This window comes from Zingiber officinale, chromosome 6A (assembly GCF_018446385.1).
Source record: "Zingiber officinale cultivar Zhangliang chromosome 6A, Zo_v1.1, whole genome shotgun sequence".
Classification (NCBI taxonomy): Eukaryota; Viridiplantae; Streptophyta; class Magnoliopsida; order Zingiberales; family Zingiberaceae; genus Zingiber; species Zingiber officinale.
The window spans coordinates 126,565,153-126,592,921 of NC_055997.1; the positions used below are offsets into that span (position 1 = coordinate 126,565,153).

Here is a 27,769-nt window from a genome sequence, read left to right on the forward strand (position 1 = left end):
TCTTAAATCCTAATATCACTCTAAATATATTATAATAGCTACTAAAGAGCTTCTACATGTTGTAGCAATTACCCGATAACTTCTATACATTGTAAAAACTACCCAATAACTTTTACATGTTATAAAAGCTACCCGATAATTTCTACATCGGCAACGGATGAAAAGATAATTTTGGGATAAAATCATGAAAGAAACACTCATTTTCTTTCTTTTTTTGGGAAAAAAGAGAGGCAATTAACTGATGTTTCTCTTAATTTGGACCGCCTATTTTTGCCCTTTATTTTTATAATTGAATGATGGCATGAGCTCTGAGTTTCATGAACATGTGAGCGTCAACTTTGTGCAAATGCAACTTTGCGAAGAACTAATTTAGAGAAAATGCGTAAATGTAACTTTGAGCTCAACTATTTAGAGAGAATTAGAATCATGCAATTAAAGTTGTGCTGAAATTGATCATACTTGATTAATTGGCCGTGCACCATTGATTTGGGTTTTAAATTGGAAGCTTAAAAGCAAACTTCTACGTTCAGCCAAGAGTCCACTTTAATTGCTCTACTTTTTAACTGCCCAAGGGGTAGATTACATCCAAGTTAGACGGTCGCTCTCTTCTGACATATCGTCATGCCATCCCCGATTGGTACCTACACATCCCAAAAGGTTTTACTCACCACGAGAATAAAATTTGAAACAAGCAAAATAAAGCATTTCATGCACGCATGTTTTTCTGATTGAAAAATTCTTTTGATGACATTTTATTTCATATAATTTAGTTTGACTTCGATTTGTAAGATAATTTATAAATTACAATGAATTAACTTATTATTAGTTTATCCAATAAACAATCAGAAGTTAACTAAATAATAATACCATGTGTTCTTATCCTCAACCCAAAATAGAGCAAACAAAATTATAGTATCATAAAAGGGAATTATAGTAACGCTCAAATGCATGCGATTGAAGAAAAAAAAATACCAACCATGCTAGTGCTGATACGCTGATCTTCAAGAAGTTTTCTGTTGAAGTTTCTTATACTGGCGGTCTTTGGATCGTTCACCTGGGAATGAAAAATGCAAGAATGCAAATCTAACGTATGAAAGCCGAGCACGGAATGACACCAGACGCGCTTACCTGAGGGTCAGCGACTTTTCCATGCCAAAGAACATTATCAATGATAATGAGGCCCCCGACCCGCACCTGTAAGGAAGAGAAGCCACCTCTGTATCCATGAATAAAGAGAGAAATTCAATCCGTAGAAAACAAGTAAACCAGTTTTGTGAATCTCTTGATTGGAAGCTAACAGTTGTTAGTCTTTTCCTGTGTAAAAGACTATTTTGATAGCAGTTCATGCTTTTTATCGACCATAAAATAATCTCAGATTCCACAGAACAACTTCGCTTCTACAGATCCAATTTTCCTATGGATCTCAAGAAGAATATTGGGGAGAATTTTCAACACATCATAAACTGGTTACATCTGGCAAAGTATCAATTAAAATGGGTGGCTTTCCATTCTCAATTTCAGAGGTCTGACAGAATGTACAGGGGCACAGAATTTAGTATCAATATGACTCAAAACTCAAAGTTTAACCATTTGAAAATGGGATGAACCTAAAGGGCAGACTTGTAAAGCAACAGATCCATCATTCAGAAAATGCAACTTATCTAAATATAATACGTGTTGCTTTGTGTTGACTAAAAGGCTTATAAGGATTAATGATTATGGAAGTTTTTCAAGAATGTCCCAGTTGTACTTGGGGATTAATTATAGTTAACCTGCATCAAGATGGATCTGCCAATTCCAGAGTTAAAACAAAAACACACACACGTGTATATATTGTATTCTTTAACCTATCATTGGCTGCAATCAGTAAGGGCATTACCAATCGCAATAGAAGCTCAAAATATTCGTTGTACATCCGCTTCTCAGCATCCACAAATGCAAAGTCAAAACTACAAGGACAAACAAATGAACTCAAGAAAGACTCTTCGCAAAAGTAAAATAGGAAAATTTGTATACTTTATGTGCTTAGAAAGGAAAATGTTCATGAAAAGTTGGTTCTACAATAAGGAATCCCAAAGTAAATGGCTTGTCCTCAAGTATTTCCATTTTTGTTGAATGATGCAATGGCTAAATATAATACATTAATGTACCAAAATATATTTTAGGTGCATATGACAAGTGTAAGTGATGTTCAGGATGAATATTAACGTGTCAAAGTTTATTTATTTATGATAGTGTAAGCGATATTCAAATCATTTTCTTCAAAGAAAATGGATCAGAACATAAATAATGTTAGTGTCAAAGCATCTCAGAAAATTGCATTTGCTTAGAAAAGAATTTAATTACCAACTTGAAGATTTGGACAAGCAATTGTTAGTTTTTAACATCCATTATTATTATTTACTAAATAAAACTAATGCAAAAGAATGAATTTATCTTTGTAAGGCAAAAGGTAGTGCTAGATCCATTTACAGACAGAAAGCAGGGTAAGCCATATTATGCTTATCAAACCTGTTTTACTTAAACTTTACCTGGATGATTCACCATGTTGGATCAAGGATTTTAATGAGTCCACAGCCAGGCCATGTTTTATATCCACCTAACAATTATGACCCGTCAAAGACAAATTAGAATGGTAGAATTTTAGTTTTGCATACGTGCAAAATAAATATTTGATTAGATCTCTAACATATCAACCTCCACTTAGATCGAACCAAAAGTGGTTTGCTAGGCATTTTCGATCCAAAATTCACCCATTTCTTCTGAGCTAAAGCTACCTAGACCAAACTACTAAGACATCAATCAAACTCCCAGCAGCTCCCTTTAAGAGCATGGTTGTCATTTTTCAACATATTAGGGGAGTAATTTTTTTTTAACAAAAAAATACATGTAAGAAGAAGATACCAGTAAAAGGGGTGACAATGACCAAAAGAATGAACTTCCTGGATGAGTACTATCATAAAATTGCAACAACGATTATAATAAAGAAGCCAACATAAGAGTGTTATTTGGATCATATTCATCTGAGCATGTAGTAGCAGATAAACAACATACTGAGGCACTAGATATTAGCTAGCAATGTAGGTAAATTAAACACATGGTATAAACCTTGTGAGCAACTCCAGCTCGTGTATAATACTTCTTTGCGATTTCAAGGCATCTCTCATCTCGTTCACATGCAACTAATCGGCCAGTCTCAGGTAAAACCATTGCAATAGCTAAAGAAGAGTAACCCTGAGATAAAGAGCAGAAATTTTTAGCTCAGAATTATCCTTAATTATATAGCATTCTTTAAATAGAATGGTTAACAAACAAAAAATAGCTGCATCTATATTTAGCACATCTGCAAGGAAATTAGCTCATCTACTAGTCCTAATGATATAGGTTGATCAATAAACTGCAGCATAATATAATGTCCACATTTTTAACATAATAAGTCCAAAGTTTACCACTCAGTGTTATATTGGTCAATCCTTCAATATCACTTAGTGAAAGCAAATTCTAATCAAGACAGCAGCAAATGAGGAATTAAGCCCAACTATATAGGCTGGAGAAAATTATTGTTATCTACCATTAAGCTTTATATAGAATGACGAGTGATGATAAGGTTATTTAGCTAATTTCAAGTAATTTCAATGCTAGAAAGCAAGCAATTAAAGAACAAATTCATGATCATGCAATTGCAATAACTGAAGAGAAAATACATGATGAAGGCAGAAGAAAAATAAGTGAATCCAAACAAAGATGTATTTAAAGAAATCATACTGTATAAACACCAACTTCAATACATCTTTGTGCTCCAATAATTTGTGCAAGCATCACTAGTAGTTGGGCTTGATCAGGAGATACCTATACGAAAAAGTTATTTATTCAGGACCAGGGTTCACAAGCTTAAACACTAAATAAAATACATATATCTTGTGTTTGATCCAGAGCTGAGATGCATAATAAAAAAACTCTGGCACAATATTCATGTAGAATACAAGAGCTAAGACTGATACTCATGGAAATATGGAGTTTGTGTACGGTTTATATAAGTAAAATTTACTACTGCTGATTTTTTTTATCTTTCTATTCAAGGGGATAGTTTAACTAACTTGTGGCTGTGACGAAAGGCACCTTCAATGATCACAATGAAATGAGTCACTGTCATGGGCAAATCTGACCAAAACACACGCACAGAGATATAGCATTGTCTTGAATGAACCTAGGAGAAAATCTAAACATATAATCTCATAATCTCTTTTATTCTTGAACAACTATGATCCATTCCCAATTTAACATGATTTGTTATAAATGTTTTATCACCCTAAGTTTTTCTCCAATATGTAATTTCTTTATATGGTCATTTCCATGTAGGACTAATCTGTCATCATCAATCATATTAAACACACCACAATTCTGCTACAAATTCTCACACAAAACAAGAAATTGTAGGACAGAGGTACAAAAAGGATCTCAAGTTGCATATCAAACGAATACATCCGAGACAGCATGTATTCTATTTCTACAACATGAGGCAAAAACAACGAAACAAGCAGTAATACCTGCATCTGGCTTCCTGGCATAGTCGATGTTTCTTCCCGCAGTTTACGAAGAATCTCAACGCATCAAATCAAAATTAATTAAACCAGATTCCACCCGTGGAGACGATGGGGAAAAAATAGCGAGACGTGAGAATTACCGGATGTTCGCGGACATTGGATAAGACATAATCGTATAGATGAGGCGTGAGGTTGATGACCTGCTTTCCCCCGTAGCTGTCGTCCTCGGAGGTCACCACGGATGGCTCGGCTCTGGTAGCGAGTCTCCTTGCGTGATTTGGCAGCAAATGCAGGATTGGCAGCGAGAGAAGTCTCCTCGAGTTCTCATGGGAACGAAGGTGGGAGAAAGAGCGGAGGGAGAGAAGGGGCCTTGATGAGAGAAGAGAGCTCAGCAGGGCACAGAGTGCAAGCGGATGTGCGGCCATGTCCACTGAACCGGTGTGCGGTTCGAAACACAAGTCGAAGTAAATACTAAAAATGACTACGTCCGATGCATAAAGGTATAAGAAAACATGTATGAAGAGGTGTTAAGCCGCGCCGTCGATAGACGACGGCATTCGCAACTCGCTGAGAAATTAAAGACGTCCGGATCAATTTTGAGTACTTTGATATATCGGTGTCCTGATTCACTTTAGGACGTCTGTATTATTTTTAACACCCGATTTAAAAATATTTTTCTATTTAAAAATATTTTTCAATTTAAAAATATTTTGCAGAATTATTTTTATAAATTTTATTTTTTTCTGTGATAATTAATCATGTTCGCTGTTAAAAAAAATTTAAATTTTTACCATTGTTATTGAAATTTTTATAAATTATTTATTCAAATATTAATTTATAATATTAAAAAATTTTGAAAATTTATTTTTTCTGAAAAAAAACTTGCTATAAGATGTTTTGAGTTTAGAAATTATTTTTAAGCATTTTTTTAAGAAAAGATTCTGTGTATAGAAAATAATTTATTACTATTTAAATTAATTTCATTTATTCGTGAAAATTTTATCACAGATTTGAATATGTGTATTTAACTGTTATAAATATTTTAAAAAAATTTAAATAATTAAAAATAATTTTATCTGAAGCTAATTTATATTTATAAATTGTAAAAGTTCATATTTTCAAATTTTAAATTTCATATGCTTTTTTATTGTTAGTAATTTTTCCCATAAAGACTATTTTCAAATTTATTTTAGAATTATTGTCAAATATTTCTCCTATTTTTATGTGATTAAAAGTTAGAGATTAAATCTAGAGGAGGGTACATTTTGTTTTTACATTACATGCTATTAATTACAAATTATGTATTTGTTATTTTACTGTTACTTATTTTTGATTTATCCTAATTTAACTTGGATTGCTTACAGACCCGCTCCGGACGTCCAGATCATTGTTGATGCTGATCCACAGTGATCCTGTCCGAATCAGGAGTCAAGGGACGCTGGGCACGTGGCGTTTCCTGCGGAATCCTCGAATGCTCCGGTGAACCTGCAACAAAACCGGGCCGGGAGGGGTGTCCCGGCGACGGCCCTCCGACGCTCAAGTCAGGCGAGGAATAACAAAAAGGTGGTTCCCAAATCAAGATTTTTCATACCTCCGGTGAAGAAATGGAGGCCTTATATAGACCTTTGGAGGAGACCCGAATGCCCCGGTCAAATCAACAACATGCCTTTGACCATGCTCAAGTATGGGTCTGTCAGAAGGGCCATGCCCAAATATGGATCTATCAGGAAGATGTTCATGAGACCATACTGCTACTGTACCGACCATTTCACGATGTGACGGCGAGATCCTCCATCGTGCGATTTTGTGTACGGCCTAATCATCAGACATGCTCCTGCTAACATCCTAGATCCAGGGCCGAGCGGATGAGCCGCTCGGCTACCTTTTACCCTCGCCCATATTTCTGCCGAGCGAACTCCCGCTCGGCCCTTATGCTTCTGCCGAGCGGACTACCGCTCGGCCCTTCGATCTCCCAGCCTTGACGTCGGAAACCCAAGCCCTTGGATGGGTTAACTCTAGCTCCGCTCGGACCTACCCCAGCTGCTCGGCTCGCTTAGTTAGCCTACCCTGGGTCTACTGCCGGATCACTTGCCTTCCCTTCAAGTCTAGTCGAAGGAGGCAGTAAGTCCGACTGACTGGACTGCGTGTCCGAGCGGGTAGTCGTCGCCTATAATATTCTTTGAGCCGTTCGGTCCTTACATCAGGTTAGGCCGTTCGGCTATTCAATTGGGATGCCTTGTCGTTCCAGATAAATGTTTATTCGCCTGCATTTCCCGAAAATCGCGCAAAATCTTTCTCATTAAATCACAGCATGCGCGGTATGACGCGCATTAATTGCACTCGGTGACAGAGCGCCACGTGTCGATCCTGGTGTGGCGGCGACGTCACTTACGAGGGGATGCGCCCGTTTGAAATGGACGGCCCGATGGCGTCCTTGTTTCTCGTGCCCTGGATCGGACGGTGGAGGCTGACCTGCCTCTGCAGTATAAAGTCTTCCTCTCCTTCCTTCGCCGCACGCTTGTTTGCGTGTTGCCTTCTGTTCCATTCCATTGCTGCGGCCTCCGGTGATCTAGTGTCTGGGTTTAGGCGGCGATCCCCTCATCGGTGATTCTTCCGACCTCTTTCCTTCCCCGTGAGTCCTCTGCCTTCACTTATTAGGTTTTTCCTGCTCCTTTCGCCCCTTTCCTTCCCCTTTCTTCAATTTCTCGCCATTCTTCCGCTTTTCTGAGATGGCAAGCTCCTCCGCACCCGCTGGTAGCGCTCTGGGCCCTTGGTACTTGACCATGGAGAGCCGATTCGATGAGGAGCACGCCCGGCGCCTCATCCGGACATATGAGCTTCCTGATGACCACGAAATAATCCTAGCCGACGCGACCGATCGGCCACATGCCCCGCCGACCGGCTCTATTTGTCTCTTTTTAGACCAATTCCAGGGCGGCCTCAGATTTCCCACTCATTCTTTTATTTTGGAAGTTTGCAACTACTTCCGCATCCCGCTCGGCCAGCTTGTGCCGAATTCCTTTAGGTTGCTGAGCGGGATGGTCGTCCTCTTTAAGTTGCACAGCATTCCTCTCGACCCTAAGATATTCCATTTCTTCTTCTACCCCAAACAATCAGAACCGGGCACTTTTATCTTCCAAAGCAGAATAGGCTTTCGACCTCCAACAAGCATTGGAAGGAGTTCTTCTTTTACATTCGACTCCCCGATCGGCCAGCATTCCGAACTAAATGGCAAACTGCTGTGCCGACCCAGCCGGAGCTCGGCAAATTCAGAAGCAACCCGGCCTACCTTCATGCGGCCAACTGGTTATCTGGTCAGCGGTACAAAATTGACCAGCTGCTGCTCAAAGGGGTCTTGTACATTTTTGGGTTGTCTCCCGTTCGGGCCAATCTCCCATACCGCATGGGTAAGGCTTCTTCATTCCCTTCGCTTTTTTTGTCTAACTGATTTTAATTTTTTCCCCTGCAGCTGAAGTCATGTGGCGCTCTAAGGCTACTGCTCATTTGAAACTGAAGTCCAATGAGATTGAAGCGGCCACTAAAAAGGAGCTCGCCGAGCGGGGTCTTATCCCTAGCCGCCCGGCAGGTACAGGAGAGGGAGGGGCACAGTCCGCCCCTGAAACAGAAGCTGCCTCTTCCGATTCTGCGGCGGTTGAGGCGGAAATCGATCCTGTTTCCTCGGCTCCCGCCGAGTTGGGCGTTCCGCATGTCGAGGATCCCCCATTGGAGATGCGGCGGAAACGTCGAAGAGACCTGAACCCTCCGCCGACCCAGGAGGAGGGACTACAAGCGCCGATCGGCGTGACTTCGCCCGACCGCACGCCATCACAGATCGGGACCCCTATGGCGTCGCCACCGGCACAGCCTTCTGGTTCTCCTCCCCGGACTCGTCGTCGCCTGCGACGGTTCGGCGAAACTTCCACTATAGGGGAGTCTTCGGGCCAGGCTACCGCAGCTGCCGAAGCGGCGTCCGGCCATCCAACCATCAAGACCACCCTCCGATTCCCATCGGAGGAGTATTTGCTATCCGCCGATCGGCCGTCGAGCCCTGTTCACGAAATAACCTTGACGGGTCCGCTCGCCAAGCTCTTCGAGGACGCCCAGATTCAGGCGGCCCTGATGACGCCCAAGCAGCTCGGCGATAATAATATGCAGCAGGCGACGCAGGTAAACCCATCTTCATTCCCGTGTCATGCTATTGTTTGATTCCTGATATTATTATTTCCCTTACAGCGCTGGGCTGAACAAATTGCCACTAGCCGTCGGCTGGCCGAGTTAGAGGGCCTTCTGGAAAAACTTCAAGTGTCGGAAGGTTCCACGGCCGAGCGGGAGAAACGAATCCTCGAGGCCGAACAGAAAAAGGCTGCCGACCTGGCTAATGAGGTGGCCAGGCTAGAGGCCTTGGTGAAGAAGCGCGACAAAGAGGTGAAGCGCGCTGGTAGCCGGAAGAGGCAGGCGATCGCTGACCTGGACAAAATGAAAGTGGAGGTCCGTGCGCTAGGTCAACAATCCAAGGATCTGGAGGCCCAGCTGAACGCCGAACAGGAGGCCCGTTCGGCCGAACGCACAAAGGCTGAAGCAAACTTGAAGGCCCTCCAAGATTCTTTAACTGGCTCCCGGGCGGTCCTCAAAAAATATAAGGAGGAAGAACCGAGTCGCCTGGCTGCAGCGCGCCAAGAATACCTTCAGTCAGAGAGGTTCGGCGTAAAGTTTGGGGGCCACATCTCTTCTACTTTCGCCGAGGCGGTTAAGGTCACCGTGGCGTATCTGAAGAAGAGCGGCCACCTTCCTGAAGGCATGCATATTCCCGCCTCCGACCTGACGGCCCTGCTTGATGATATCCCCGATGCTTTCTTTAATTTCGAGGACCCGGAGTGATGTGCGTCATTTAAGCACTCTTTGTATTTCATCCGCTGGGCGGATGTTAAATTTTTGTAATTGCCGCTCGGCGCAACGGCCTTTGTTAAAATTGTTTACCCTTCATTGCCTTTGTATTCTTGGTGCTCGTTCGTAGAGTCAGTTAAGCTCTATTCGTTTAAATCGCTTAGAGGATTCACACTGCTTGTATTCAGCAAATGCCAAGTGTTGGCAAACTGAAAACCGGTCGGTGAGGCTCTCGATGTCTAACGACAGTTTGTCGGTCTCGAGACTACACTCCCGACGGCACGGGGTCTTCCCATCGAGCGTTTGGCTCGGTCCACATCCTCCCGGCCGAACAGCTCGGGGGTCTTCGGCATCGAGCCCGTGGCTCGGACATAATCCTCCCGGCCGATCGGCTCGGGGGTCTTCGGCATCGAGCCCGTGGCTCGGACATAATCCTCCCGGCCGATCGGCTCGAGGGTCTTCGGCATCGAGCCCGTGGCTCGGACATAATCCTCCCGGCCGAACGGCTCGAGGGCCTTCGGTGATAACGCGACCTCGAACGGGGGAGAGAATATATGATATGCTGGTCCGTGCAGAGGTCCAGCCCGGGAGGTTTATAGTCGCCGGTCCGACTGCGTCCCGACTCTTGGTCGGTCGCCCGGCGGTTTATAGTCGCCGGTCCGACTGCGGCCCGGCGCTGGGTCGGTCGCCCGGCGGTTTATAGTCGCCGGTCCGACTGCGTCCCGACTCTTGGTCGGTCGCCCGGCGGTTTATAGTCGCCGGTCCGACTGCGTCCCGACTCTTGGTCGGTCGCCCGGCGGTTTATAGTCGCCGGTCCGACTGCGTCCCGACTCTTGGTCGGTCGCCCGGCGGTTTATAGTCGCCGGTCCGACTGCGTCCCGACTCTTGGTCGGTCGCCCGGCGGTTTATAGTCGCCGGTCCGACTGCGTCCCGACTCTTGGTCGGTCGCCCGGCGGTTTATAGTCGCCGGTCCGACTCTCGATTTTTAACGACGGTGCTCGTCGGTCTTCAAGTGATACCATATACCCGGCCGAACGGCTCGGGCCTTCACATCGAGCGCTGGGCTTGCATATAATCCTCCCCGAGGTAGTCTCGGCTATAATGTACCTTGCCGAGCGGCTCAGGCATTCGCTCCTAGGCAATAACCTCCCTCTATCACCCTGAACAGCGCAGGGTTTTAGTTTCCCATCCTGCCATAATAGTATGCAGCCCGGCCGAGCGGCCTGGGGTCTACAAGGCAACGATGCTTATGTTCTATACGCAGCCCGGCCGAGCGGCCTGGGGTCTTCTAGGCGACGATGCTTATGTTCTATACGCAGCCCGGCCGAGCGGCCTGGGGTCTTCTAGGCGACGATGCTTATGTTCTATACGCAGCCCGGCCGAGCGGCCTGGGGTCTTCTAGGCGACGATGCTTATGTTCTATACGCAGCCCGGCCGAGCGGCTACGCAGCCCGGCCGAGCGGCCTGGGGTCTTCTAGGCGACGATGCTTATGTTCTATACGCAGCCCGGCCGAGCGGCCTGGGGTCTTCTAGGCGACGATGCTTATGTTCTATACGCAGCCCGGCCGAGCGGCCTGGGGTCTTCTAGGTGGTTGCTGAGCGGAGTGCTGCTTCCGCTCGGCATGAATAAGTGCACGCTCGGTTGGAGCTTCTTTTTTCCGAGCGGCTTGCGCTTCTTCCACGTTTATGTATTCGTTAGCCCGATGTAGCATGTGATCATAGTCTCGGGGCGGCTTTCGGATGAGCGATCTGAAGAAGTCCCCATCAACAAGGCCTTGTGTGAAGGCGTTCATCATCGTTTCCGATGTGGCTGTTGGGATGTCCATCGCCACTTGGTTGAATCGCTGGATGTAAGTTCGAAGCGATTCCTTTGGCTCTTGTTTGATGGCGAACAAGCTGACGCTTGTTTTCTGATAACGCCGACTGCTGGCGAAGTGGTGGAGGAAGGCCGTTCGGAAGTCCTTGAAGCTTGTGATGGATCCGTCCGGCAGCCTACGGAACCACCGCTGAGCCGATCCCGAGAGCGTGGTAAGGAAGACTCGGCACTTCACTCCATCAGTGTATTGGTGGAGCGTGGCGGTATTATCAAACTTACCCAAATGATCATCCGGGTCCGTTGTTCCATTATACTCGCCGATCGTAGGGGGCACGTAGTGCTTGGGCAAAGGATCTCGCAGAATGGCTTCCGAAAATTGGCGGTTGGTCCGCTCGGGAGATGAGTCCGTCCGGGGGGCTTTCCCTTTTCTGTCATCCCGTCTTGGCATTTCGTCTGAGGAAGAGCCTCTATCTCTTCGAGCTGGTGCTGCTTCAGGGGTGCGAAATAGGGCCCGATGGAATGCGATGGTGGCTTGAGGTGCTTCCGCTCGGCCACCCGACGCAGATGTCGCTTGTTGTTCCGCTCGCTCGGCGGATGCTTTTTGTTTTTGCTCCACGAGTTTGGCGGCCCTTATCTCGACCAGAGCGTCGAGTTCCTCCCTTGAAAGCGTCACCGTGTGCTGTCGTCCAGCCTCGTCCATTGTTTCCGATCGGAAGCAGGAGCGTTCCCACAGACGGCGCCAATTTGATCCTGTCCGAATCAGGAGTCAAGGGACGCTGGGCACGTGGCGTTTCCTGCGGAATCCTCGAATGCTCCGGTGAACCTGCAACAAAACCGGGCCGGGAGGGGTGTCCCGGCGACGGCCCTCCGACGCTCAAGTCAGGCGAGGAATAACAAAAAGGTGGTTCCCAAATCAAGATTTTTCATACCTCCGGTGAAGAAATGGAGGCCTTATATAGACCTTTGGAGGAGACCCGAATGCCCCGGTCAAATCAACAACATGCCTTTGACCATGCTCAAGTATGGGTCTGTCAGAAGGGCCATGCCCAAATATGGATCTATCAGGAAGATGTTCATGAGACCATACTGCTACTGTACCGACCATTTCACGATGTGACGGCGAGATCCTCCATCGTGCGATTTTGTGTACGGCCTAATCATCAGACATGCTCCTGCTAACATCCTAGATCCAGGGCCGAGCGGATGAGCCGCTCGGCTACCTTTTACCCTCGCCCATATTTCTGCCGAGCGAACTCCCGCTCGGCCCTTATGCTTCTGCCGAGCGGACTACCGCTCGGCCCTTCGATCTCCCAGCCTTGACGTCGGAAACCCAAGCCCTTGGATGGGTTAACTCTAGCTCCGCTCGGACCTACCCCAGCTGCTCGGCTCGCTTAGTTAGCCTACCCTGGGTCTACTGCCGGATCACACAGCATCGAGGAGTTGAAGCGCCCCGACCATACCAAAGTGGTCCAGGCGCTCGAACTCCGGGCGCCTAGTAGCTCCAGGAGTCCGAAGTAGCTCCAATCGTCCGAACGAGTCAACTTTTAGTTGACTTTTTGTCTGGGTTTCTACTCCTGCTTCACTCACTTGGATGATTTTAGCCATCCGGAATTTGACTCATCCGAATCCATCTTTTAGCCTTCTCGAGCAATTTCTGCTTCAGCTTCTCGTCCCTTGGAAACATTGCACGCTTCCTTCTCATCCGTCAACGTACTCTTCCGCAGCACCTCGTCCCTCGGACGCATCGAGCCCCTCGACTCTCTCCCGCGTCATCTGTCTCACTAGTTGTGTCTTTCGCTCTACTTCTTGTGCTCATAAGTTCTTGCACACTTAGACATAAGGATCAAAACACAACATAACATAACTTAACTTGGTTGATCACATCAAAACTACCACGGGGTACGTATAATAGTCGGAAGATGAGTTCGGGGGAGCCGATTCTGGATGACCGAAATCACCCAAGCGAGCGAAGCAGGAGCGGAAGCCTGGACAAAAAATCAACAGGAAGTTGACATGTATCCGAGCGCTCGGAGTTACTCCGGGCACTCAGACCACTTTGGTCCAGCCGGGGCATCTCGACTCCTCGGCGCTGTGGATAGGCATCAGCAAGGATCCGGGCGCCCAAAGCGAAATAAAGTTTTATCCCGCATTTGTTGTATAGTCGTTTGCAAAAGGATGAGATTTGCCATGCTGGGGCGCCCGGAGAGGTTCGGGGCGCCCAAATCATGCCACGTCAGCAAACGATCAATTTCGACCAGTAATTTATAAATAGAGTTTTGATTTTCTCCTTTTATAATAACACACTTTGTACTTCAAATTTCTTTCTATCCTTCATTTCCGAGAGTCATTTTCGTGTACGAGGCTTTTCTGCCTCCAATGTTTTGTTTGAGAAGGAGATCTTTTTACTGAGCCGACTTTCCTTGTAGTAGCAATCCTCTGATTTTAAACCAAGTAAAACTTTACGTGTCTCGTACTTATTTTAATTTTATTATATTTTAATTAAGTGTGTAATTATGTTAGCTCGATTATTTGAGAAAGATATTTACTGTTTTATTTTATACAGGACAATTCACCCTCCTATTTAGGGATGACAATAGGGCGGGGCGGGGGCGGGTTTGCCATTCCCATCCCCGCCCCGTTCTCATTTTTTCGGGTTCGGGGATTCCCCGAACCCTAACCCACGGGGATCAAATCCCCATCCCCGCCACCATACCCGCCACATTCTTAAATTTAATTTATATTATTATTATTATTCAATAATTATTATTAATGATAATATTAATATTAATCTCAATATTAATAATATTATTATTATTAATATTTTCAAAAATTTTAATATTAATATTAACACTATTATTAATATTTTTTAAAAAAATCATATTATTATTTATTAATATTAATAATAATAATATTCGGGGCGGGTTCAGGGATGGGAATAGTATTTCCATACCTGTCCTGAACCCACCCCATCCCCAAAAAATCAGGGATCCCCATCCCCATTTCGGGTTTTCCCCACGGGACCCCAAACCCACGAGGAAAATTATCATCTCTACTCCTATTGCCAGTCGCAAGATATATATATATATATACTCGTTATGTCGGACCGTCCATCAGGACTCATTTGTGCTTTCCAAATTTAGTTGATGGTTGATCTGTGAAGCCTAGCCGTTTACCTAGGGATGTCAAAAATGAACCCGACCCGACGACCCAACCCGAGTCGGCCCGAAAAAAATCAGGTTCGGGTTGGGCATTTTCGGGTTCGGGTCGGGTTCGGGTTGGAGGGTTGGAGAGCAAAAAAATTTCGGGTTGGGTCGGGTCGGGTTCGTGTTGACCCGGGTTGACCTGGGTTGGCTTAAATATAGGGTTTTGTGGGTTTTTTTGGGGTTAAATCAAATTTTATTTTAAAAATTTAGATGTTTTAATGTATGTTTGTATGATAATGATGGAGTATTGAGATAAAAGTGAAGAATTATAGGGAAAATAGCCCAAAAAAGTCGTTTTGAATTGGATTTTCGGGTTATATGGGTCGGGTTCGGGTTGATCGGGTTGGTCGGGTTCGGGTTCGGGTTGAGATGTTTTGGGTTGAACTCGGGTTCGGGTCGGGTTCGGGTTGGGTTAAAAAAAAAAAAAAAAACTCAACCCGACCCATCCGAATTGACACCCCTACGTTTACCCCATCATATCACAAGAATGGGATACCTAGTAAAAAAAATCAATGGTATAAATAAAAAAAAATAAAATTAATCATAAATTAATTTTCCTTGGATACATTTATTTTATTCAAAAAAATTAAAAGGTAAAATAATCAAAATAATTATGTGCACCAAAATCAATAATAATGACTAATCATCGCACACATATTTATAAGATAATATATGAATATACATAAATTAATATTTAAATCTATAAATTAAATCATAATTTCTCAAAAAATTAATTTAATTTTTTATATCATCAAATACTATATTTAATGTTAGCTAAAACATCGAAAAAGATATATATTCTAACTTTGTCAACTTAATATATTTATAAAAAAAATTTCACTCGTATTACCAATCCTAAGATATGATGATGCATAATTTTTATATAAAAAATAATAATAAATTATTAATAAATATTAAAATTATATTCAATGTGAAAAGAAAAAGAAAAAGAAATATTAACATAATTTAATTTTAAATTTTATAAAATTAGTTATTAAAGATCCGATTATAATTAAATTACTGAATTCAGTTTTCACCAAAATAATTGAAGAATCTAAAAGAAAACCATAGATATTTAATCAAAATAGTCTATAAAACTTATTGTGAAATTCAAATAATTCATTACCATATAGGAAAACCATTAATAATCGATATTGAGAATGGTAAAATTATTATTAATATTGAGATTTTATTAATATCAATGAAATGTATCAATAAATCATATCCATACTTTTCTAAATATCAATTAGAATATTAAATATTTTTAAGGAAATCACTTTTGATTAAAACATGACCATCATAATATTCAACCACGAAAATTTTGCGTTACCTTTTCTCGAAAATGAAAAGTATTATTCCTTTCATTTCAATTATGTCACCAACAGTAGAACAGCAACAATAGAACAGCAACCATCTACAGCTGGTTTATGGTTATAGACTGGTTATCTTGAAAGCCAATGATAGTGAATGGTGGTTTTCACATAACAAATGATTTAGATGAGCAATATTGACTTACAAGATTAATAGGAACTGCCAAGGGTATCCCATGAAACAACCTACTGTGACATTCAAGGAATAGTCGACGACTTAGTACACTTCCAGCAAAAGCGTCACATGTAGGACCTGGAATCCCATGTATCTCCGTGCCTTCCAAGTGACAACCCCATAGCTGGTACTTCCGTTAAGTGAAGAGGATCGGGCTCTATTCCGTAGTCAGTTAAAGGCCTATGTTCGAGAACATTATCATGCTCTTGCACAAACTCTGGAATCTCCAATTGCCCTTTCTTAATATCATCCCATAAATACTGCAACCGGCTGACGTATTTGATTTTCCAGTACAATCTATAAAGCATTAGAAGCAGATCATTAGCATATGAAAAAAGCTTAAGCAATCCAGGACAAAACCAAGAGACAAGACTACTATCGGTTTGATTTTAGCCTGCAGAAATAATCAAGTGCTAAGCCACAGAAGAAACAAACCAAGGATATTATATTGTAATTCTTCTAGAAGGAAGATTCCAAAGTTACATTTTAGGATATACTAGATTTCGAGCAATGAAGGCATCAGTTTGTGCTCCAATATCAAAGTGAAAGAACCATTGCAAATTGATGGCAGGTCAAGCTTTCACTTGGCCCAATTGTAGCTGAACTTGAGCCATTACATATCCGAAAACTGAAACAAAACAACATCCGGTAGCTGTTTGGCAATTCCTAATTCTGAATTGAACTGCAGTAGGGAATGTAAATCTGGAATGTCTTAGCTAATCAAAAATTGGAACCTTATTCACAACTAGTGACAATCTTGTTGTTTTGAGTGCATATCACTAAATTTTTAAATTCAATAGCTCCAAGTCTACCTAACTGTGTATGACAAATATGATAACCTGTACCAGGGAAGAATTTATACGGCACACCTATGCCTTAAGTAGTGCCTTTTTTATAATCTAAATGCCAAACTGAGCGAGAAATTTGGTCTTCCAAGTCAACACTATTACAACATTTACCAATGAGCTACTTATTTGTCCTTGAGAAGTATGAATTAGGAAGATAATGCTGGAGTTAATTTCTAAACATCAAGAAACAAGCAAGAGAGGGATGCCATTCCAGGAAGATCACACATTATAACTAACTACTAGTTTGTATGGAATATTCGCCTTTGTAAATTGGAAATAATGTATCATGCAGTTACCCTCCACTTAGGAAGAAGCGTCCGAGTGTGGCTAAAACAAGTCTGGAACGCAGTCCTGGGTGCAAGAAATACACAACTTGTAGCCTATCCTTGAAATCTAATGGAAGTTCTTCATAAATCCACCGCAGGATGGATATTCCAGGATTGTTATCTTCTGAATGCACAGTGCTGTGCATGTATACTATACAGAATGGTTCTTCCGTTAGTTCTGTGATGAACTTATGAAACACATATCTCTTCAAACGTTCCCCATCTATAACTGCAGCTGCAAATACAAATTTTACCCTTTTAAACTTAAAAATATCATATCTGCAATCGTAATATCTAAAATATTGTATAATCCCTTAAAATCTATAAATCCTGAATATATATCATCAGTATTCCATTTTTTCGATTCAAAGAAAATTCATAGTGTTGAAAAAAAATATAAACTTGATAACGAAAATCATTAGTTAATATTTGATGACAGATAGATTCATCAACAATATGTGTGCGCGTGTGTGTAAACACGAAATATTGATAAGTGTTTCAATTCAAAGACAAATCATAGAGTGTGCGAAATAGAATGACAATATTGAAATTAGAATCAATAAGTTACTATTTGAAGGAGATATAAACTGAGCATTCATCAATGAAATATGCAAGATAAATTTGATGTCACAAATTTATTAAGAAAATATATAAAATGGTACTACGCAGAAATTTCAAGATTTTCGAATCAGGTAAAAAATGAATAACCCTAGCTAGCATATAACAAAGTGAGATCCTACGACTTCGAAAGAAATAGGTTTAAGCCGCGTGCACGAACCAGGGAAATATTTTCCTACAATCCTGAGGATTCGGTTGCCAGCCTTGTCGGATCCTTGGAGACGGAAAACCTGAAGAGCCTCTAGATCCGAGAAATCTTCGTCGGAGGAAAGATAGGCGAGACAGTCATGCCACGCCACCACGTCTTCGTCCGTCGCCGCCGCCTGGCGATCCGTCGGCGAGAGTAAGGAGCGGGCGTCCAAGCCGAGGTCCGACGCCAGCACCACCACCGAAAAGTCTTCGCCGGAACTTCCAGCCATTCCGTCGACTCCTACTTGGCTTTTTTGATTTTCTTAAGCTTTTCGACTTCCAATAAAAAGATTCGGTCAACAAAACAGACTTACATAAAATAATGGAAAATTTTTAAAAAAAGGTTCTTTTTAAAATTAATATTAGATAAGAAAACAAATAGTTATAAAATTGTAATTGCCAGTATAAAAAGTCCAATCTTCTTAAAGTCAACATTTTATTTCTACCAAAATTATCTTTCATATTTTTTTAGTATAAAAAATCTAAAAACAAATATAATTCATGTTAAATTTAATATTTTACATTAGAATCAGTATATTTTCTATTAAATTGAGCATAATTTTTTTCCTGCTTAATATAATTTCTCCTAAATTCAGTACCATTTAAAAAAATTTAGTATATTTTCATCCAATTGAGTACCATTTAAAGAAAATGATGTATATTTTCTATCAAAATTAATATTAGATAAGAAAACAAATAGTTATAAAATTGTAATTGCCCATTTTTTAAGTATAAAAAGTCCAATTCTTCTTAAAGTCAACATTTTATTTCTATCAAAATTATTTTTCATATTTTTTAGGTATAAAAAATCTAAAAACAAGTATAATTCATATTAAATTCAATATTTTACATTAGAATCAGTATATTTTCTATTAAATTGAGCATAATTTTTTAGTATATTTTCATCCAATTGAGTACCATTTAAAGAAAATGATGTATATTTTCTATCAAAATTAATTCTCATATTTTTTTAGGTACAAATAGTCTAAAAACGAGTATAATTTCTATTAAATTCAACACTTTAAATTAGAATCGAATATATTTTCTATTAAATTGAGCACAACTTTTTTCTTAATATAATTCCTCCTAAATTCAACACTATTTATCATTTAAAGAAAATCTAATATTTTTTTTTATCCAATTGAGTACCATTTAAAGAAAATCTAATATATTTTCTATCCAATTAAGATGAAAAAAGATTTGTACTCAATTTGATAAAAAATACACTAGATTCTAAATTTAATGTACTGAATTTAAGATGAATTATACTATTTTTGAACTTTTTATACCTAAAAATATCATGAGTAATTAGATAAATATATTTGACTAGGGAGTGAAAACAAAGAATTTAGGAAGTAGGGACTGTATGCAAAGTTATGTTTGCCAATGGGGACTGCATGCAAATTTTCTCTTAAAATAAATTAAATGTTATTAAAAAAAATAAATTGAAATTATAATAATATAATTTAAATTACAATTTAAAATAATTTTTTATTCAAAAATAATTATAACAGTTTTATTTAAAAGTGTTTTTTATATTCTAATAATTTTAGTCAAATTTTTATATTTATGTCGATCAAAATTATTGTTGTAGAATTAAAATAAAAAAATAATAAAATGCTCTTTTATTTTTATAAATAGGACTCTTTTTTGAATAGGAGTCCTTTTTAATTTTTTGACAAATAAATTTAATTGATATAAATTTTTTAGAAGGTAAATCAAATCAAATCAAATTTAAAATAAAATAAAATTTTAAATTTAATTTCATCTTGATTCAGATTAAATTAATACATCCAATAAATATATTTTAAGGATTTTATTGTTAACTATTAAGAATAGAAAATTGTTAATAGAAGAAGTAAACACACTTTCGAAAATTATAACCTTTCAAAATTAATATTTAAGAAATGAAATTATTTATTTCAATTAAGTTGAGCTTAAATTGATGATTGTACACGGAGTGAGCATTTAATTCGGTTAATTTGATATTAATTTTGTATAAATTTTTTTTATTGTTATTTTAAATAAATTTAGTTAATTCGGTGTTAATTGAAATAACTAATTCAGTTAATTCAATTTTAATAAAATTTTGATTCGATTCGATTAACTAAAATTAAATAGATTTCCGATTAATTTAATTAATTTATGGATCGAATTAACCGAATGTTCATCTTTAATGGTAAGCCCGAACCCAATTTTGAATCTAGTTAGACTGAACTAGATAGACTCGGTCGACTGAGCTCAATTGAATTAGGGTTTTGGATTTTTAAAGCTGCGTTCTTCTTTTGCTGCGCCTCCCTCTTCGCGTAGCCGTTGCGTTTGGCCGCCGCCTCCTGCTCTCTCTCTCGAAGCCGGATTTTGCCGACCGCCTGCCCTTCGTCGCCTCGCCAGAGTCACGGCTGCACAGAATTCTTCGTCGGCGCCGCTCCGGTTAGTACGCCAGCACTGCCACTGCGTAGTCCTGTGCTCCGCCCACGCCCGGATGTTCCCCTCACCCCTACGCCGGGAGTCGCACATTGTGGCCCTCGTGATCCCCCCGCCCTACTTTCCGGAGAGCACGTGCACTGTACCAATCGATCTCCCCCTTGCCCCAGGACGCACGCACGACTTGTTTGCACCGTTGCCTGTTCGGTCGTCTTCTGCGCTGCTCGAGCAGCCGTTCGTCATGCAGCCTCCGCCGCATATTGCTGCCGTACATGGAGTCGAAGCAGATAGTCGCCCTCCCATATCTATTGTCATGTAAAAGGAGGAGAGAAACAACCCCTGCCAAGCAACTGTGATCGTTGGCCCTTGCCTTAAGCGTCCAATGGTGACAGGTCTTATGTTCCCCTTGGATAGTTCAAGTTTTATCATATCGTTTTTTGGGGGTGCTAACCTTGATTTTTAGTTCTAAGATTGAAACTCAGAGCTATTATTAGAGGTGGCAGTCACTCGTCGGTTAGTTAATTGAGATAAACTCTTACTCTTGTTTTGTTGTTGTCAATCTCTCTAATGGTAGTGGGTTTGGGTGTGTAGATGTGTAGAGGCAGTTGAGGATATAGAAGAGGAAATTCTATCCTGATGACATCATATTGGATTGATGATATTATGACGATTTTATTAGTTTGCATTTCATTAGAAGAGGAAATCACAGATTGAGGTTTACATTGTTTTGATTTGGAGTTTTGAACAATGTTGTATCGTCGAGGTGACTTGTTAATATAATGGAGTAGGATATCATAGAGAGTTATATTATTGTGATGTCTCAGTGGTAGGAAGCTTGTTGATCTATCTACTTAGAGTATTTTATTGTAGTTGTATTCGTATACCTATTTGTCCCTTGTATTGTTGATTTTTGATAATTTGCATATATGAAAGATCATATGATGTGTGTTTATGCCATTATGTAGTGGTAACATATTATATCTTTTATCATAGTTTAGTTTATCTATATAGTTATCTGCACACAATATTATGTATGACGGTTTGTGTGGTTGGTTCAATATGATATTGATTTAAGTCTTCAGCATGTAGTGATGTAGACTAATTAGGTTGTTTTTGGATGAATAGAGTAATGCAATTATTTATTGCCATGAGAGTTGATATATTACTTATGAGAGTAGGTAATTAGATTCATAGTCCTAGGTTAAGACATGGTGGTTATAGAACATAACCTAACATAACACTTAATATTCTACTTGTGGACGAGGGTTTTTGATGAATGATGATGGTTAAGGATATGCCTACAGTAAATGTTGATTTTAGCGTGATAAGGGTATTAGGCTGATTTGATTGTGCCATGACCAGCCTTAGGTTGATCTTTTTATCCAATTACTGCTATTACAATTATTGTTAAATCTATCTTGCTTCTAATGATGTTAATTGGTTTGATTTTCATGAAATTCAGTTAGCTGCTATGTGCTTTGTTTTGTAATATCAATTGTTACATTTTCTGATTCTAGAATCTTGTAATTATTTTGCACATATATATTTGACTTAGCACTATGCTAGTACTATGCACGGGCACTTGAAACTTATAAATTCATGAAAATTGAACTTTTTTTCATTCATTTGGCTGATCTTTACTCCCTAATATCAATGTGCCTGATATTTTTTTTACTGTATAATTGTAGTGAAACAAAATCATTCAAGTGATGATAAAAAAAAAGAGGGATTCTGCACTCCAGAGAATGATTACATTGTCTAAGGGAATCTCTCTGATGCACCTATGTGTTTCCCTCATTCTATGCATTATTATTTTCTTGCATGATCTACATTTTTTGTCCTCTTGTTCTAAATTTTGTTGGATTACTTTTTATTCTGCATGTGATCCATAAGTTTGCCCATTGATGAACATAGATTGATGATGAGCTATCTCCTGCATTTGCACTGAGCTTTTATTTTGTGTTTTCATAACTCGTTGACATTAGAAAGATGAACAAGGTGTGGTATGATTTGGTATTGCTGCCATTTAATTTTCAAACATTCTCTAATGTTTTCAATGTTATTATCTTCACTTTCTCCTCGAGTTTCTATCTCTATTTTTTTATTTTGTATTTACTACCAAACTTTCAAAATTATTGCTTATTACTGAATTCTTGGCATTTTTATTCTGGTATTTGTATAAGCCTGATGATTTTTTTTTAAGAATGGATATCCGAAGATGATCTTTGTTGAAGTCTGATTAATTTTGGACTCCAGAGGTCAACTTTGTGGATTTTCTTTAGCATATGAAGGCTTTCATGGTGTCTTCTTTAAAAATGCATTTGTTTGAGGTCTGATTAATTTTCTTCGCAAGCTATGATAGCACGGAGTATCTTTTCATACAATTGTTTGTTCGAAAGTGTCTTTGACAAAGTTTGCAACTTGTGCTTTTCAATAATCTGTAGCTATCTAAATTGTATTTTTGATCACATTGTATGTTCTTTAATCTAGATTAATGCGCTCTGCAGTCACATAGTAATGGTTTCGACAATCATTCTATGTCAATCAAAACACTTGTGGTTCATTTGGAAGAATCATTTTGATGTAATCCTGATTCTATCTATGTCTCTTATATTAATCTTTGAAATATCTATTTTTTCAGATCATCTTCGAGTCCGGCAGTACCCTGCCATCTCCTAAAGCTCGTTTTTTGCTTTCTTAATTTAACAAAGTAGCAAGAATCTTAACCATTGCGCATAGAGATGAGTTCCTCTCATACGAACGTACACAAGATATTACTGCCAATCAAATGAAGCAGAGATCTCTGAACAAAAAATTAGAGATTCGTCACTCTGAACAATTATTAGGCCGGGGAAAAACCTAATAAGTGTTTTTGATATGTAACATTTAGTATATTTACTAAAAAAGAACCACAAAATTTAGGACGAACATATATATATTCATACCTAAAAGCTCAACTTGGTCAGTGCGTCAAGGCTGGGGAGCTCACCGTCGTCGAAGTCGCCTATGTCGGGAATGTCATAAGAAATGCTATCATTGAATTTATCAGTCGTGAAGAAAGGCTCCAATTCCATCCACAACGACTCGTGTAACAGCCGAGCCACTGAATTCCCGTTCTCCGACTTTGCCTCGGCAGCCGCATCCTGGGCTTGGTCGGAGACTACCTCGAGGACCGACGAAGGAGAGGCTGGCAAGCTACTGTCGCCGGAAGCAGTGACAGCGGCCAGCGCCTTCTTCTCAGCCTGGAGAAAGCAAGCCGCTGCATCGTATGCCCTGGCGGCGTCCTCTGCAGTGTCGAAGGTACCGAGCCAGACGCGCACCCGGCGGATGGGGTCGCGTATCTCGGCCGCCCATTTCCCCCACTGCCGCTGCCGCACTCCCTTATGCCGGCGGTTAACAGCGCAACCGTCCGGGGTGCGGGGCGTGTCCTTGGCCTTACGTGGGGCTCTGCGTGTAACCGCTTTCCTGGAGTTCTTCCCCCAAGCAGCCTCCTCAAACGGAGAAGACAATGAAGGGAAGATTGGCAGCGGGATCTCGATCGCCGCCTTCCGGCGAGAGCCCACGGTGGCGATCTGTGCCTTCTCGTCGCCGCTCGACTCGGTCAGATCCAGGTCATCGTAGATCACGCGGAGTCTTCTGGAGGTGGGCTTGTCCTTGCTCAAAACCTTTGCTCGGCACTTCCCCAGCCTCTCTTTCAGGTCTATCATCACCCTTCGCGAGCCCTCCTCATCCACCAAAACCGCTTCGAGAATCTTCCTCGTCGTCTTAGATCTCTCGGCCTGCGATTGGAAAGACACGCAGCTTAAACCCGCCCGTCGAGAGACGAAGCTTAAACCCGGAAAAGTAACGCGTTCGTTGTATTTATACCAGGCGAGAAATTGGGAGAAAAAAGAGACGCGAGTCATTAAACGGCACCCGTCGGCGGTTTAAGAAAGAGGAAACAGAATAATAAATAATGACATAAATCTGCGATTAATAGGTAGATTATAACAGCAGTTAAGGAAATATGTGTGGATCTTTATGGAAACAAATACGTTGATTTGCCAGCCAAGGTCTCCTTTGTCAATCTGTAATAGGACATATATATCCATCTTTGAATTAAAGTATATAGAAAACCGACGAATTAGGGTGTTTTGTTTGGAAAAAGAAAATCTCAATTTTCAGGAAAATTAATGGGAGCTGAGTTTTTCAGGAATTATATATATATATATATATAAAATTTTGGGTGGGGGAGTTGATAGGAGAAAAGTAAATTAGCTAAATAATTTACAAAACACTTTTAATTATTAGAATTATAAAAAATATATTTTAAAAAAAATTAAAGAATGTCTCATTGAATTTTTCAATAGTCAATGTTTTAAAAAGCAAAGCACCGAGTCCAAGCTTAAGTGAGCTTGGGACAATTTTAAACGTAAAAAATATTTTTTATTTTTAAATAAAATTTAATTATTTTAAACAAATAAATAGATCAAATGATGCTTAAATATGATAAATTTAAGATTCATGTATAAATTTCTTACATGTTTAGAAAGGTAAAAGTCACAAAGTTTATAATATCCATTAGTTTTTAGTTTTCACAATAAAAGAACATAAAAAACTAGATATTATCTAATTCCTTGACTGATTTTAATTCGATCTCCTCAATTTTTCTTAATAGCAAACAAATAGGGGGTTTATGACAGATTATGACTTTTCTCTCAAGAGTTGAGAGACGTTGTGTCTCTTTGTTTTCTTTAATTTTTTTTCCTTATATTCTTTAAAAATTTACAAATCAATTAAAATTATAAATAAAAAATTATGCTTAAGCGCGCTTAATCATGCTTAATTTGGTCAAACATACTTTGACCGTTTTTTTTCCTGCTTTCACCTAAAGCGAAGCTTTTCTTCCTCACTTCGCGCTTAAGCGCGCTTAAACCATGCTTAATGATGCTTTTTAGAACACGGACTATAGTAATGATTATAAATAATTTATTATAAAATGAATTATGATAAATTATTTTTTTAATTAAGTTTGTCAAAAAATATTATATATAGAATAATAATGAAGTTATTTTTTTTAAAAAAAAAATCTTATACAATTTCATTGGTATGAAGTCTGAATGTATACAATTTCAAATATATATTTAGGGAGTAAAATAGAATAAAAATAATATATATATATATATATATATATATATATATATATATATGTTTTTTAATGCAGGAAATTGATATTATTTATCAACTAAATATGAAATAAAAATTCTATTCAATGTTTTATTTAGAAATGAAACTAATTATTTATCCTAATTAAAAAAAAAATCGATGGTACCCGTACGGCCACTCCTTTTACATTTCCAGCTGTCTCTTCAATTTTTTCAACAGCCTCTTCAATTTCTCCGGCGACAATTAGAAATTGACTACATACGATAAATCTACCAATCTTGCGACGAAGCTTAAACCTAAAAACTAAGGTAGAGTAATTGTTAGAAATGCAATTTAATTATAGTAAAAATTGAATATGTTCATCCTAATAGTCCGTTAGTCTGTCCCAAAACTAATACAAAGGAGATAAATAATGATAACTAAGAAGGTACAGGTGGAGTGAAAAAACAACACAATTGTGTATTTATACTAGGGAGAGACCAACATAATAGGAAAATCAGCCATGACATCCATTAATAGTCGGCGATTTAAAATCGTGGACTGATCGACGGCAGACATTAAATTGGAAAATAAAACGGAGGCACAGTTAATAAATACACGTAGGTTAAACGGTACAGTCAATGGTAAGAAAAAAAAATCGTCAGTGGTTAAATGACGATGCTCTCATCATTTTTTTTAGAAGAAAATGAAAAAAAAACTGAATCAATTTTTTAAATTTGAACACTTTGATCGATTTATTCGAACTTTTACTTAACCCTATATTTATTTAACAATCAATATGAAATCACGGTGAATTATGGGAAATCACTTATCTTCTCTCTGTTAGGATCTTATGCACTTCTAATATTGCTTTACTTGCTGAAAAGCTTCGGCATCATCGTAAAAGCTTTTTAGCGGTGTCAATATTGTAGAACTTCCCTAATCTGAAATTATTTGCAATCAATGATATCAGAGAACTATAGTAGAAAACCTTATGAATTGACATACTGATATCTTTTTTGTCGCCGAATTTTGTGTGAATTTTTGCCAACTTATATCTATTTACAACTCTAAAACTTAAGAGATCCTTATAGTTAGAGGCCTTATGAACTACACACCGATGCCTATCTTTTTTTTTTTTTTTTCTTGGCAAATTCTTTGTGCAACTCGGCTAACTTACCCTATTTATATATATCGTCCGTGCTTCATAAGCATTTTCTTAAAGTACATTCTGGACCTATACTATTGATCTGCATTATGTTCTTGTTTTTACACATACAAGTTGACATGATGTATTGAGATAGTATTGCACTTTTGCAAAATCATTATCTGTATTTTGTTTATATATATATATTGTTAGAGTGTATACTAAAAGCCTAGTTTTTGGTATAAACATTTATCTAGAAATAAGAATCACATTTGTCAAATGTCTACATTTATGATAAATGTAGTTGTTCAATTAATTTATATTGTAGATAACATGGTGTGTGGTGTCACACACAGAGGATGATGTTATCAGTATCTTATAAATTATAAACAGTAGCTCACGACCATAATGGAAAGGAACAAACCATTGGAAGGTCGTAGTGTAATTAGGTATCAGTTTATCTTGACTGTATAATTACACTAGTACACTCAGAGTGTATTGAGTAGGACCATATGAGGTCGTTTCTTTTATACTGACTTTATAAAGAAACAAAGACCTCGGTTATTATGGAAGTGTGTGCTCTTAATCCTAATATAATAACAAGCACATATATTTGATATTTATTTCTTTAATTTATCAATGGGTGAGATTTAGTTCGATAAATCAATAAGCCCGATAAATTGGGAAATGATATCACTTATAGTGTGTGTTGTTGATTATAGAAGGAAACTGTGTCCTAGAGATACTAGGTTGATAATGTCCTCAAGAGGAGCTCATAAGGATTGTCATGTTAAACCCCGCACTTAGTCCGACATGATAATAAGGTTGAGTGGTACTACTCTTGGACTAAGATATTAATTAAATGAGTTGTCAGTAACTCACTTAATTAGTGGACATTCGATATCTTAAACACAGGGAGACTAACACACTCATAATAAGAAGGAGCCCAAAAAAAATATAATTTGGGATTGGTGCGGTAGTTCAATAATAGTTCTCTAGTGGAATGAATTATTATTGATAAAATTAAGTTGTGTGTTCGGGACGAACACGGGATGCTTAATTTTATCGGGAGACCAAAACCAATTCCTCCTCTCGGTCCCT

General features: G+C 39.4%; 3 protein-coding genes and 1 long non-coding RNA gene across 4 annotated transcripts; 2 read left to right on the forward strand and 2 right to left on the reverse strand.

Annotated features, from left to right (window-relative positions):
• Window positions 1-383: 383 nt before the first annotated feature.
• On the reverse strand, window positions 384-5,013 carry LOC121997971 (O-methyltransferase MdmC-like). The gene is made up of 9 exons (XM_042552675.1): window positions 4,685-5,013; window positions 4,548-4,601; window positions 3,766-3,849; window positions 3,109-3,234; window positions 2,532-2,599; window positions 1,880-1,949; window positions 1,129-1,194; window positions 977-1,054; window positions 384-641 (listed from the first exon to the last, which is right to left on the reverse strand). The coding sequence occupies exons 1-9, from the start codon at window positions 4,967-4,969 to the stop codon at window positions 591-593; spliced, it is 882 nt and encodes a 293-aa protein (XP_042408609.1). The 5' UTR covers window positions 4,970-5,013; the 3' UTR covers window positions 384-590.
• Window positions 5,014-8,273: 3,260 nt separating this feature from the next.
• On the forward strand, window positions 8,274-9,422 carry LOC121995299. The gene is made up of 2 exons (XM_042549075.1): window positions 8,274-8,594; window positions 8,778-9,422. The coding sequence occupies exons 1-2, from the start codon at window positions 8,274-8,276 to the stop codon at window positions 9,420-9,422; spliced, it is 966 nt and encodes a 321-aa protein (XP_042405009.1).
• A 6,356-nt stretch (window positions 9,423-15,778) lies between these two features.
• On the reverse strand, window positions 15,779-18,259 carry LOC121997972 (ganglioside-induced differentiation-associated-protein 2-like). The gene is made up of 3 exons (XM_042552676.1): window positions 17,945-18,259; window positions 17,137-17,401; window positions 15,779-16,289 (listed from the first exon to the last, which is right to left on the reverse strand). Exons 1-3 carry the CDS (start codon window positions 18,201-18,203, stop codon window positions 16,058-16,060), a joined length of 756 nt encoding a protein of 251 aa, XP_042408610.1. The 5' UTR covers window positions 18,204-18,259; the 3' UTR covers window positions 15,779-16,057.
• A 1,957-nt stretch (window positions 18,260-20,216) lies between these two features.
• Window positions 20,217-22,110, forward strand: LOC121997973. The gene is made up of 2 exons (XR_006116404.1): window positions 20,217-20,910; window positions 20,989-22,110. It is a non-coding gene; the product is annotated as an uncharacterized LOC121997973 (long non-coding RNA).
• The last annotated feature ends 5,659 nt before the right edge of the window (window positions 22,111-27,769 follow it).

Bases quoted from the DNA above. Each gene is read 5' to 3' on its own strand.
- LOC121997971 (XM_042552675.1), bottom strand. From the start codon at position 4,969: ATGGCCGCACATCCGCTTGCACTCTGTGCCCTGCTGAGCTCTCTTCTC. The intron at 3,235-3,765 runs GTATGATTTCTT...TCTTTATCTCAG, and splicing joins TTGAAGTTGGTGTTTATACA to GGTTACTCTTCTTTAGCTAT. The intron at 1,195-1,879 runs GTAATGCCCTTA...TCTTCCTTACAG, and splicing joins TTGAGCTTCTATTGCGATTG to GTGCGGGTCGGGGGCCTCAT.
- LOC121995299 (XM_042549075.1), top strand. From the start codon at position 8,274: ATGCGGCGGAAACGTCGAAGAGACCTGAACCCTCCGCCGACCCAGGAG. The intron at 8,595-8,777 runs GTTCACGAAATA...TTTCCCTTACAG, and splicing joins CCGATCGGCCGTCGAGCCCT to CGCTGGGCTGAACAAATTGC.
- LOC121997972 (XM_042552676.1), bottom strand. From the start codon at position 18,203: ATGGCTGGAAGTTCCGGCGAAGACTTTTCGGTGGTGGTGCTGGCGTCG. The intron at 17,402-17,944 runs GTTCGTGCACGC...TTGTATTTGCAG, and splicing joins TGTAGGAAAATATTTCCCTG to CTGCAGTTATAGATGGGGAA. The intron at 16,290-17,136 runs GTAACTGCATGA...AATGCTTTATAG, and splicing joins CGCTTCTTCCTAAGTGGAGG to ATTGTACTGGAAAATCAAAT.